General features: G+C 40.6%; 1 protein-coding gene across 1 annotated transcript in view; it reads right to left on the bottom strand.

The window, feature by feature from the left end:
* Positions 1 to 14,348, bottom strand: part of LOC108973665 (G1/S-specific cyclin-D1) — a 105,315-nt gene that overhangs the window by 51,067 nt on the left and 39,900 nt on the right. Inside the window, exon 2 of the mRNA XM_018941067.1 lies at positions 5,855 to 6,076. Within this exon, the coding sequence (XP_018796612.1) occupies positions 5,855 to 6,076 (222 nt within the window). The remainder of the gene's footprint in view (positions 1 to 5,854; positions 6,077 to 14,348) is intronic.

Genomic DNA, 14,348 nt, shown 5'->3' with positions numbered 1-14,348 from the left:
GACTCTTTTAGTTTTAGGACTTACAAACAACCGTTATGTGAACAAAACTATAATACTCTCTTTAGCAACTTTGTTGCGAGAGTATAAAAATTAAGAAGTGTTATATATCTAAGTAGAACTGTGGAGTTCTACAACTTAAGTCATAGAGAGAATAAGTGAGGTAGTCAACCGATTTGGAATTAAAACCCTAACTACATCTGCACAAAGGGAGGCATGTTGGTTCACCACAAGAATAACAATGCAATATATGCTTTAGGAACCCGCGAAGTTATGAAGATAAGTCTTGAACGAGAGTTAAATATATTATTCTCATTTCTTCCATCTCAAAAATATGATTATTAGGAACAGAACAACTTTAGCACCGGTAATTTCTCTAGACAAGACCTCTCTGCTTATATATACGTCCCATAGAGGGTAGGTAATTGGTTCGAATTAGGAGTTGTATTTGATTCTAAATCAATAATTAAATGTGAGTAGAGAATTGGGTTGTGGGAACAGTGCCATAGAAGATCGTGAATGTCAATAGCTTAGAATTAGGGCTTGGAAACAAGCAAGAATTAATCGCAGTAGCTGCAGCCTTGGTAATTGGCAACAAAGAACAGCTATAGATGCCACAGGTTAGCTTTTTAGTCACTGCTTTACACAGAACTCACAACCTCGACTGCAAGAAAGCTGAAAATGCTTTGCGAGATCGTATCATTAGTTCTTCCAGGAAAAAGTGTTAAGCCTTGGTATTTGGCACACAGAACAACACAGATCCCACCACCTCGACCACCAGAAAGCTGTAGATGGTTCAGGTGATCGTAAATATGGGTAGTTCTCAGTAAAAGATTTCGAACCTTACGGGTTTCGAACAAATCGCTACAGGATGTCATAATCCACAACCTCAACCCAAAGAAAAAAAAACCCAAAATTTTTAACTAAACCGATTATAAGGCAATTGGCAACACTGTCTGCAGTGGAATTTACAACTACAAAGACAATATACACCCGACTGTTGCATACCCCAAAGATCGACAGCCACCTCCACCGGCACCTCTATTTATACTAACCACCAGCCAACTATCAACTGCCAGCAATAGCCAACTAGTTGCCGTTTATTGAAATCCCATTGACAACACACACATACACACCGGAGACAAGTTGTTGCTGGCACTTGGCATGCAATGCGACGTTGCCATTGAGAATGAGATCGAAAAAAACAAACCGTCTAGCAGCGCAAGAGGACCTGCTGTGGCGCAACATGCCAAGGTGCTGACGATGCAGAAACATCAACAAACAAAGCCGAGCAGAGAAATCATCTGTGCCGTCGCCTGCCTAAAGGAACATAAACTAGAAAACAACAACAATAAGAAGACATCTAGTCAGCTAGTCAGCAAGCAAACAAGCCAGTTCGGCGGCTGGCGCAGAGATTACGCTGCATGCAACGTTCCGCGGAAAGTGAGATCAAAATGCGGCACTTAACAAAAATAAATTGCAACGTCGCCTCCGCTGACTCGACGGCCCATCTAGAATAGCGGCAGTGAGGCGCAGCGTATGGGCAGCTCAAACGCCATTACCAATTTTGTAGCACAATGAAGAGTGAGTTTGCCGCACAGCCCAAAGGATGCGCGCTGGATGCAGCATACCAACAGTTTGTATGTATGTAAGTGAAATATGTGCATGTGGAGCCGACGTGCCGACGCGCCGACCCTGGGAAACTACTATTTGAACAAGTCTTTTGTAGATTTACTTCTTTTTGCATATATTCGCCGAACTGTCTGCTCGCTTTCAGGCATTGTGCATTTTCCGCCGACTCCTAGCCATGGACCGCATGTGTGTGGAGTCTGGCAGCGAAGCGTGCAAAATAAAAGTACAAGTGAAAAATTAAAAGTAGGTAAGCCGTGAGTAGTCGCCAGTCATTGCAGTCCCCCACTGCCGCGTCACCACCATAGACGAGTTGACACGATTCATGCGCTTATCTGCAAGGCAAAAGGCGCGTAGGTTGACTAGCCTGCGAACCCGGTTGGCTGACTGGTTGGCATTCATTGGTAACATTGAAACTTTGAATACTTGGGCCATCCTGGCGCGTGTGTGTTTGTGTTGTTTTTAGATGTGCTGAGCAAGTGGGACATTAAAGGCACCGGCCACCACCGCCACTCAACTGCTTTGTTGTCGGTTTTTGTTGGCTGCTGCATAACAAAGAACCACAAGGAAACTCAACCAACCAGCCAACCAACCAGGCCAGTCAAGTAGTCAGCCAAATACCAGCGATTTAAGGCTTAAAGTTTTATGGCTGAACATGTGGAAAGCGCGGCGCTGGCGGGCAGTACACAATCATATGTATGAGCACGAGCATGGGTTAGTTAAGAGTTAGGCCGAGTTAAATGGCAAATCATTAACAATCGCGCCCAGCGCTGGCACAACACTAGGCGGATTATAGCACTTTGCTACTTACGTACAATTGGAATGCTGGGGACACGGTAAAAGTTCGGGTTGCAAAGGAGGCTACCAACGCACTTGCTTAAGTAAGCTTTTAGAGAACATATCATTGTATAAGACCTGGGTACGGAAAATAGGGAAAATTTGAAGATAGGTCCGAAATCCTATCAAATTTCCAACGACCATTGTCGTATACGTTGAGTAGAGAGGAAAGTATGTTACCGAGTTGACAATCTTACGCTGAACAAAATTCTGGTTGGTGGGTCCGAAGTTTAGCACTTGGGTAGTATTCGGTTACTCGATGATTAAAATTCTTTAAGAATAGTAATAAAGAGAATAAAGAGAAATTATTTGAAGAAATATTTTTCTTAGTCAAGAATATCTTGTGTACTTCGTGGTACCTCTATTTAAAGAATTAATTAAAAGAATTTAATTATAGCTGCAACTGGATGCGCGCAGTAAGCCAGTCTACCCAACCAAAGCTATCCGAATGTATGTACTTACATTCTAACAGGGGAGAAAATTTATAAACACTTTAGACCAGCGCAACAAAGGCAATAAGCACTGCGCCTAAAGGTAGGCCACACAATTGCATTTAAATTATTCTGATAATCAGCAACCGACAATGGATTTTGAAAATATAAATCTGTTGCTACCAAGTAACCTGCATCAGTTTCTTAGGATCTTACGCAATCTGAACTCTTATTACCTCGCTTTAATTCAGTTCAAATATTTACTATGTAATTGTATACCATAGCGCTGCAATGAGTATAATTAAATCAGATTCACTAGTACAGAAAACACAATCAAATCAACTCGGCTGATCACATACAACATTGCTAATCGCGGCAAGTACCGACCAACGTCAACTGATCCGACGCTATCAGTTGTTCAGCAATCACGATCGAGTAAACGGTAGCGCCGAACTGACAGCATCAACCAGAGTAACGTATCAGTACTCGAGTATGAACAAAAATGTCTTACTAGTCGCAGGTCTCTGTGATATACATAACTCTCGGGTTTAACAACAAGATTGCACATTATTTCTCACAGTATGCGGCTCGTTCGATTTAAGCAACACAGTATGAATCCACAGCGAATGACAAGCACCCCGCCCGCGACGTCGACACATTCTTTCGCAAATATTTTGAAATGAAGATTTGCAACATTTAATAAACAGTACGAACGACGGTGATCAACTATTTTTACATACATTTACATATACCGGCGTTTCCAATAGGGATGATATGATTTCTAAGAGTACTTTCGGTCATTTCTAATATGGCATGATCGCTTGAAGTAATGAAAATGCTGCTGCCTTTCATGTTGAAGACCGCAACTTGTCGATTCCAAGACGTTCTCAAGAATTGGAACTGTCTCAAACCAGAACCTGGCGGATTTGGAGAAAGGATTTCGGCTTGCATCCGTATAAAATTGTTCTCACTCAAGATTTGAAGCCGTTGGACCACCGGAAACGTGGTGAGTTTGCCGATTTTGCCTTGGAACAACAATAACTATTTTTTTTTTTTTTAAGAAAATGATCTACTAGGCATACTTTCCTCTCAGTGGTGCGGTAAATAAACAAAACTTTCAATTCTGGTACGAAGAAACTCTGGAAATTACTCATGAACAACTATTACATTCGCTCAAATTAACAGTTTGATGTGGTTTTAGGTCTGGTGGAATCATCGGCCGTACTTCCTTCGAAATGACACTGGGAACACCGGTACTATCAATGGTTGATAACCAAACTTTTTTGGTCGCAATTGGAAGAATTGGAGATATTGGCCTTTAGCAATAAACCAGATTCTCTTAGAAGCAAAGTACTAGAAAATTAGGTTCATCGAATTCGTTCCAGCAAAAAAGTCGTGAAGGCCATTTCAATGTTTTTATATTCAGAACTTTATTCACATAAAATAAAAAAAACATTTAAATTTCCCTAACAACTCGTGTGTCTCTTTTTGAAAAGAAATCGTACCACTCTTATTGGGAAACCCTGTAAATACGTACCGTGCGTACAAAAATATGCGTGAATTGGCAAAAATGCGCAACTACAAATATTTATACACGTTTGTATATGTTGGGCATGCGCAAAGCGACCGCAGCAAGGCGCGAGACGGTTTAATAAAAGCCTGAACGTTCTTTATTAATATGTGTAATTAATTTTTTTTCTTTTACTCTTTAGTATTAACAATTGTGTCGGTATGTAAATGGAGATGAGTGAGTACAAGCGACATGGGTGACACACGCATAACAGCAGGGTTGCATGCAACATTTTCAAAAAGCACACAGACGCGCCGACGTCGCTCGCAGCACAAAGCGTAGCTCACACTGGGCGTATTTGCCTACGAAATCTTGGCAAACTTATTCGTTTATAATTGATTGAGATATTTGCAGAAGTGAAGAGATGACAACGCAACAACGGCGGAGGCTGCGTAGTGGCTGCCACTAAGCAAGAATATGCAAGTAACAAACGACTCGACGGGTTGCGAGCCAGGGAAGGACGTCAGCGGCGGCAGATCGACGTTGTCGCAATTGTTGTGTGCGGTGCAACTTAAGAGTTGACAGCAACGACTGCGTTAGCATCAACGTCAACGTCAGCGATCAGCGACAGCTGCCGCTAAGTTAGCCGGCCAACTAGCGAAACAGACAGACTGCTGGCTAGCCGCTATTATTTGCTTTTCCCATGTAGCAAAACTTAAACAACGCCTTTGCGCGCCAACTATGTAACCGGCGGTGTATTGACCAACCGCTTAAGTGGCTAACTGACCGCCAGCACAACAACAACCAACCACAAACAAATCAACGCAGCAGACCGACAACAACTGACCGCGACGCGTCGATGCGTGCGAATTTTTTAGCACTATGTGAAATTTTCCAGCAATAATGCTGACTGCTGACTACTTCGCATGGTTCTTTGGGTGCTCCACAGCATCCAGAGGACTGGCAGAAGAGAGAGGCGCGCGGACCAGCAACCTTCTTTGACAAGTTCAATGTGCGCGCAAGCTGCCAGTGCGAATGTGAATTGTGTGTGTGCGTGTATTTACACTATGCCTGGGCGAATGTCGAGTATATTTGAACAAACTGTTGATGCTGTCGTTAATTTGGCAAGCAAATTCCAAATATAACAGTTTCGAGCAACATACTAATGGTGCAAAGTGTGCGGAAGATGTTTAGGTGATAATTCCTGGATGCGTGCCGTGGCTAAACAGGAAGTCGCACCACTCACACACACGCAAATACACATAACATACGCATACACACACAGATAGGCATACACTCTAAGACATTCCGTTGTTAAACGTTTCCCAGTGTATTTGCTCTGTCTTAGAAGTATTTTTTTTCTTTTTTGCTGTTTTGGCATACTTAAGTAATGTTTGAAATTCTATTAGAGCAATTAACATGTAAAATTGTATGTTGATTTTGTACTCACAATTAAATCGCCTTTGTATATGCTGTTGTCGGTGTAGAATACCAACAGTTCGGCAGATAACGCCCGACAACTGGGCTCGCGCAATTTCGAAGCCAGCAACAGGCAGGCGGCCGCCAATATTTGCAGATGTGTCTTTGTTACCGATTTTGTGGATAGGAAGCGATCCATATAGTTGAGCGCTAAGAGCACCACCTCCTCTTGAGACTTTTCTTCGGCGCATACCTGGAAAAAAGAAAAAAGAGATTAAGATATGGCGACTATTAGAGAAAATACAGTGATATTTGGTTAATGAATTCCATTGCTGCAACACAGTATTCCCCGCATAATTGACTTCATTAATGTTAAAATAAACATAAAGTTATTAGCCGTCTTCGATTTGTCATTTTTCTACTCGCTGAGTTTACGCGCAACTCCAACTGGTTCCCATTCCGATGTGAGCGGAATAAAGAAGCCGCTCTGGCCAGATCATCGGCTTTGCATCGGCCAACAAATCCGCTGCAACCAGGCAACCAAACGAGCATGTTGTTGAACTAGCTTGATTCTATTTCCTGTGACGACAGACCCTCCTTGACTAGCTTTGAACTTACAGTTAGCGAGCTCAGAACAAGTATTGCCGCTCTGCTACCGCTACTCAAAGGCCTGTACTTCATAGTAGTATGTCTACCGCCACCTTTATAGCAGTTGCGCCTGCCTGAAAAACACTAAAGTGATCCGGTAGCCTAAAGCTAAATCTAACGGAGAGTTCCCTTCAGCAAGCTTCCAATCATTATTTCCTCCTACCTTCAACCAGAAGAAACCAACCACCCGTAGTGGCGTCTGCGAAGCAGTAGTCCAAGTTTTCAGGAATGGAATCGAAATTGAAGAGAAACTAAGCGTGCCTTGTTCGGATCCCTTCTTATACCCAGGTTTCATGAAGGTTATAGCACACTTCGCACAAATGTAACCTTAACCATTCTCTAGCCTTCGAAACATGACCTAATCTAACGCAATTCGTTTAGATGGGACCGGGGATTTGAAGGGTTTGAATGAATTCAGTGCGCAAGTAGGGTGACGTTCATCGAAGAGGTTCAAGAAGACTGTACAGCCCTCTCAAAGCTCCCTACCCCCGGCCCCCCCTTGGGGCCTTCTTCAACGGTTCAAAGGACAGGAGTAGTTTCAACTACTCCTTGCTGCTCACGGTCCAAAATCTAACCGCAAATGTATATGTGATGCCAATGACAAAAGTAGCAAGTTGAGCTAGATTCAGGAGATAATGCTGTGCCTTTAATAAAATGATTTTAGACCAGCTTTTCGGATCAGAGAAGACAGCTGGGAAGTTAGATCATTTGATTTCCCAACCTACGTTGGCTTGCGGTGATCAAGATCACTTAGTCTTTCAAATGAATTTACGTAACACTTTGTACGTTCGCTGAGAACCCTCGATTCAGGCGAAACCTTTTTAGCGCTTTAGCGATTTCTAACCTTATCGTCCGCCACTTATTTCCACTGACCGCACAAGTCAATTTACTACTTCCTATTCCGAAAAAGAAAATTATTAGCAAATCAATTTCCGGCTTGACAGCAAATACACGCACATTAGAAGACAAACGAAGCTTAAGCTAGCGGAGACTTGGCAGTAAAAGTAAGCAGTTAGCTTAGCGCGTTATGTCCGAATTCCAAACAAAGCAGACACGATGACGCGATACGCTTGCACAGCGCCAGCACCAACACTTCGAATGGCTTAATGACGTTTACATAACGTTGCGCACTAACCAGCGAGCCGACAATTGCAGAAATGCATGCCAACTGCAATAGCACACACACGCGCACACACACACTTTAAAACGTATGAATGTTTGTGTGCTTAGACTGACACTTTTCCAATACTCTAGCAAACAGCATTGCTAATGGGAGTCGACGGGTGTTAAGTTAAGTTAAGTCGAGTTGAGTTAAGTTAAGGCTTGAAAAACCAGTGAAGTCTGGCGAAAGAATTATAAGCAATACATACAAAGAAGTATAAATGTATGTTAGGACCGTACCCCTGCGCGCATGCCGCCTGTGGGCGCTGGGAGCGTCCATAAATGCATTGGAAGTGCAAGTAGGCGCGGGGCATGCAGCGAGCGGTTGAAGCACCTGAAGCGCAGCATTTACTGCTGGCGGGTGCTTGTATTGGTAGCTTCTTTTTATTTTTATGATTCATAATTTTTCTCTTGATTTTCTTTTCATTTATTATTTTTGCCTTCTTCTTTTTATTTCTATTAATTTTTTTCTATATTTATACATATTTTTTTAAATTTTGTTCCCCTACCATTCATCAACAGCAGGGCAGGCCTGTTCTCTATATTTGTGTTGCAAGTGCACTGCCGTGGAACATGCAATCAGTTAGGTATCTCATAATTAGTTTTACGCTTCGGTTTTACTTTCTTACATTCTCATAGCCATGTAATCATAGTATAAATATACTACTTACTCATACTTTTTTATTGTATTGCTTAAGTGTTTATTTGTTGTTGTTGTTGTTGTTATGTTTAATGCGCGCTTGTGGGTTAAAGCGCGCCGATTACTCTATTTGGTTAAGTAAGAATGTAAGTGAAGTGATTTGAGAAGGTGCGCATTAGCTGGGAAATGGGGTAAATCATATACAGGGTGGTGCACACAGAGCGTGGTGGGGATAAAGAAACCTTTATTTAATTTACTAAGTAATTATTATAAATCGTAAACGTTTCTTTTCACAAAAACTTCAATGCTTTTAATTGATCTAAATATAGCATATAGTATGCGCTCCCAATTGTTTTTGTTCCCCTTTCATGACTTGTTAAAAGCTCCACAACCAGGGAGAGGAGAGCCTTACTCATCGCTTGCGATCGATTTTGGGCCAAAAGGCACATGTACCGATGGTGGCCCAGCGTAGTAGAACATTCTACCGATAGCGGTTCTAGGGTGCCTTTCTTTGATAGCTCATGGCTTGGTACCCATACCAGTCTTACCACAAAGAGAATCGATGCTATTGATATCGAGGTTAGACACACCTCGACCAACCATGAACGCACTTTTAATGAGTTCAAGCTTAGTACGCTCAATTCTCTGAAGGACACTGCACTCCGAAGTAGTGGATCTACTGCTACCTTAATGTCTGCAACCTCGGTTTGCAAAGCCCTGCAATAGTCAGGAAGTCTGAAGGTGGAGTTGTTAGAAAGCTCCTAACAGTAAACTTGTCCATCAATCTTCCCCCCAAACTTTGACCCATCCGTAAAGAAGCTCACAGCCCCTCTCCTCCAATGGCTTCTTCACACCCAAAAGTCGGTATATAGGCAGAGAAGCGGCCGCCAGAGTTCGGTTTGGCGACTCCATGATCCAAGTGATCCGATAAGAAGTCAAATTGTGTGAGCATATCCGAGTGTTCAGATACGTGTTCTTTTAAGAATCCAGACTCTCTGCATCGGATACAAACTTTTGGAGTGATACACCTTCCGTCGAAGTCTACAGGCGCTATGTGCAAGATGGCGTTAAGTGCCATGGTTGGAGTGAACCATTGAACGGAACGCTCTCGAGTTTCTTTGCAAGTATGATTTTTTTTCGAGCTATACACCACATGAAGACTACATAGAATATAATGTAATCCCGAAAATTTTGATTAAAAATAATTTTTAAAAATAATTTTTAAAATAATTTGTAATAAAATTTATAATACCGTCCCAGGATTTTGGGAATAAAATGGATATGATAGAAGATCCAGTATATAATATACATATATCCACTAAGACTTCATTAATTCGTTTGTGCACATTTATTTCATATACTAAAGTGCAAAAAAACGAAGAAAAAGTTGAAATAGTTGAAAATTTCAACTTTGAAAGTCAATTTTCCGAAAACTATAAAAATTAAAAAAAAAAATATTTTGAAAATTTTAATTTATTTCTTAATTCGGGTTCTACCATTTTGGTTATGTTCTTAAAATCAAAGCTTATTACTTATTAATAAAATTTCTACACTTAATTTTTGATATTGTTTTTAATTTTTGTGTTTTAGTTGGAAATATGCACAAAAATCATTCCTTTTTCAAATTTTTCATTAGAGATTTTGATATGAAACTCACAGCGCCGAAATGTAGGCAATGTTTTTAATGAAATTTTTCGGTAAATGAATGCACGTTATAATACCCCGTTGAATTCCATTTCAAAAACGTTTCAAATATAAAAAAAATATTACTACACAGACATGTGGTTTTAGAAGCTCCAACGATTTCGAATTTGTTTAAACAATTTTATTTGATTAGAAAACGAGAAGAATCGCTTTGATATGAAACCGGCCACCTTGTTCATATCAAACTACAATATCATAAATTGCATTGCTGCCTGCTCTTTTATAACAAATTTATAATAAAAGTAAAATACCATTGCGAAAAATCGAATTATATGTTTCAATAAATAAGCAGTATTAAAAGCGTTGAGCTATCATTGCAGAACACTGAGGCAGAGCGCAACTTCCCCCACTAGGTGTCAATGACACCACCTTTTTAATCTATTTTTATACGGCTTATGATGTTTTTTTCTTACCAAACAACACTTACAACACAATGCCTAATACACTTAATGTATAATTGCGCCTTTGGACCCCTTAAGAATTCATTAATGCCGCCGCCGTGCAATTGGTGGCCTGCCACATTAGCTACATATAATGCTCGTGATCAGCGCGCCACCCTACCCCAGCCAAATGCGATCGAAATGAAAAGCGGCTCAACCTGAACCTACGCCAACGTGCATAGCATGCCGAAAGGGACGTAACAAGGTAAGACGCTTCGAACTGCAGTGCATTTAATTGAAGCGGCAGCAACATTCAAGCATCAGAAATGGAAATGGCACGGTGCGCGCGCCTGCCAGAAGAATCATTAGCAAACTACTGGAGCGCAGTGCGGCTAATGCCAAGTACTGCTGAAGCTTCGATAGGCAGCTATTGCTATTAGGCTGTGCGATGCCGTACGGTGGCGTGGTGTACTTTACTTGCTGCTGACGCTGCCATTGAAAAGGTAAACAAAGCCAAGGTTTCGACGACTTGTTGCATGTTCGCCGACAATTAAGCCATTACAGATGCCGGTGCGCGCGCCGTGTGTGTGTGTGTTTTGATCTTGTGTAAACGTGTGTGTGTATTAGTGCAACGAATACTCTACAAAAGGGTAACCAAACAGCGTTAGGCGCTGGCGCGCGTTGGTCAAAAGTCTACACAGCCCATTAACGCCTACTTGTGGGTGGAGACTACTTCAGGAGAAACTGTTTGCACATGCAAGCTGTAACGGTTCTGCTACTAAAAAGCAATGTAGATTTGTAAGTTTATATGCTTTTGTATTTGCTTGTGTGTGTGCATGTGTGTATATCGAATGACGACGCTTCCGTTTGGCAATTTCCCGAAAATCCGTTGCAGCGATTGCGCGCCGCAAACACAAGTCAACAAGTAGCGCAAATAAGTGTAATAAAAGCATACAGCATACAGCATTCAGCATACAGCATACATCATACAATAACAACAAACAAATAAAGCGCAACAGCAGCAAAACGCCAACTCAAACACTAAAGACGACATAGCACAAATTCAACTTCCGGCCCATCAATTCAACGACATTTTGGCATTCAGTAGCAGCGCAGAATTTACGCATTGTTGCTATTGTTTTTTGTAGCTGTATGCCTACGCTGCGCGCCACAGTCATTAAGAATTCGCAACGCGTTTGTTGTGTTGGCTGTGAGTTATTTATTTATTTATTTATTATTTATTTGTAAGCGGAGATGCAGCCGAAAAAGGAAAAAATTAAATAAAAATAAATAATACAAAAATATTAAAAATCTGAAGCAACAGCAGTGTGCGCTGAATATTCTTTGCGTTCACTTTTCTCTTTCAGCTTTGTGAAAAAAATTGCAAAATCTAAATGAAGAGACTCTGCGCATGGACTTGCATATGGCAGCTCATGGCACAGACAGGCAAGGAAGTATCGTTTATTTGTATGTATGTGTGCGCCTACAGAAATATTTTTACTGTTTTGCAGCAAATAAAGAAATTTGAACGAAAGCTACAGGCTGACCTCAATGCATTCATAAATAAAAATAACAAAAACTTAAAAAAGTGACACACATAAAACAGGGAAATAAAATTGTCAAACAGAACACTGGTGAAAAAGTCACAAAATTAACGTTTCCTCCGTCGGCAATGTGTGTGAAGGCATAGACTTTAGAATGACGTGCTGCGTATGTATATATTTGCATGTTATATTTTTATACCCTGAACAGGGTAGATTAAGTTTGCCATGAAGCGCATAACATTAAGAAAGAAAGACTACATCTTATAAAAATATATATAAATGATCAGCCTGACGAGCTGAATCGAGCTAGCCTTGTCCAGCTGTCTCTGTATATCCTTCGGCTCTTGAGTTAGCGATCTAAAACTTGGCAAACGTACTTTTCTCTTGAAGAAGCTGCTCATATGTCGGAATCACCGATATCGGACCACTATATGATATAGCTGCCGTACAAACTGATCGATCAAAAACATGTCCTTGTACGGAAAACTTATTTAATTTGACAAGTTATCTTCACGAAATCTCATACGTATTGTGATATAAGGCAACTCTGAAAGCTCTGAAGAAAATGTTCAGATCCGACCACTATAGCATATAGCTGCCATAGTAACTGATCAATCAAAATCAAGATAAAAATATTTTGTACCATTGTATACTATAAGAAATGCGTCTGTGAGGGGTATAATCGCTGCGGTGCAGCCGAAGCTAACATTTTTTCTTGTTTTCGAATTTGTTTTTGATTTTGAATTTTGCAACGGAAAGAGGCAAAGTTTATCGCGCCGCAGGCATTCATTCACGCAATCATATGTTCATTCATTTTTTCTGACAATTACGGAAACAAACAGATGTACACATATGTACCATTACTAATATACAAGAAATAAATACATATAAGTACGTATATGCGGCCGTTGAGATAAGCTTGCTACATTGCTAATTTGCAAGCAATTGAACAAAGCAATAATTCTAATCAGCATTATTAATAATGTCGCATAATTCACATACTTACTACAACAACAACAAACGTAATAGCGACTTTGGGCTTACTCAAATTCTATCTTCAACTGTTGTAACAAATATTTGCTTAGCGACAGCTTGCAAAAGCGTTCAAAGCAAAGGCAGATGATATTTCGAAGTCACCCCCACAAGCGCAAGCACGTATACAAACATACAAGTACACTATGAAAAAGCAATCAAAGCTCATATAAGGCAATGTAAATGCCTTTTGAGCCCAAACACTTTGCAGCCTACGACAGCCTTTCAAACAAAGAGCTTCACTCAGCTCGCCGCCGGCTGGCTTGAGAGCCAGCAAAAGCCATTGCCCCTTCACAAATAAATCGTCAACCAAAATCAAACCGAAACACCAAATGGTCGTTTTCTTGAATGGGAAGGCGACGTCGCGGTTGTCGTCGGCGTTTGCAGGTCATAACGAGGTTCCTTACTCCACTCTATTTGCACAGAGGTCTGAAGGCAAGTATGATAGGCCGCGTGTAAATATTGATGGAAAAAAAAAAATTGGCAGACAAATATATAATAATAATAAATCAACAAAAAAAAAATAAGTTTGAACAGTTGCCGGAAATATATTTCATATGTAAGAAATTACCTAAACCGAAAGTATTTTTACAACCGATTCTTAATATTTTGAACCGATTCTAAAGCTATTTTCAAAACTTGTTTATAATAATTCCTTGCACAAAGCTTTGTTAACATCGGGCGCGCTATGACTGAGTCAATAATAGAGCTTCTGCTTCTGAGCCAATAATAGAGCTTCTGCAGAACACAGTTACCGCTGGTCGGTCTTAAGATAGTCGCCTTAAGTTACTCTTTTAGCTTTAGGCTTTTAGTAAGCTTTCGGTAGAAGTCTTCCCTGACTGATCCGACCTTGAGATCGGCTGCAAACGTAGTGATTGCCTTCCAAGTACACGGGAACTGTAGCAACTATTGCAACTACGATTTCATATAAAATAATATCTGTACAAGCTTTTCTGCAATATTGCTTAAGTATGGGCTTCGAGATATGTATGTGAATATAAGAGAAACAAGACTGAAACGCCTGGTAACTGCAATAATGTCTGAGCTCTGTTGGTGCAGAGGTACAAGTCAAAACTAACAGTACGGAAACCCTGATACTGTTTTCATAAAAATTATTTCCCTGTGCCTCTGTTCCGTCTAAACTGCATATTTCCTGTAACCTCTCTTAGTGAACGGCACATATTAAAGATATTCTCGAGCCTTCCTCTACTTTCGTCAATTTTTTCATGACTTCACGAACAGTCGTGATCTTAATCTCTATTATTTTTGAATAATCGTAAAATTTTAATCACCTAACAAGATTTCATAACTGCTACAATAGCAACAAATAAGGAAGGGCTAAGTTCGGGTGTCACCGAACATTTTATACTCTCGCATGATAAAGTGATAATCGAGATTTCAGGCGTGGTTGTGAAC

This window comes from Bactrocera latifrons, unplaced genomic scaffold (genome assembly GCF_001853355.1).
Source record: "Bactrocera latifrons isolate USDA-ARS-PBARC rearing strain unplaced genomic scaffold, ASM185335v1 scaffold_5, whole genome shotgun sequence".
NCBI classification, from domain to species: Eukaryota; Metazoa; Arthropoda; class Insecta; order Diptera; family Tephritidae; genus Bactrocera; species Bactrocera latifrons.
This window is presented reverse-complemented; position numbering and strand designations above follow the sequence as displayed.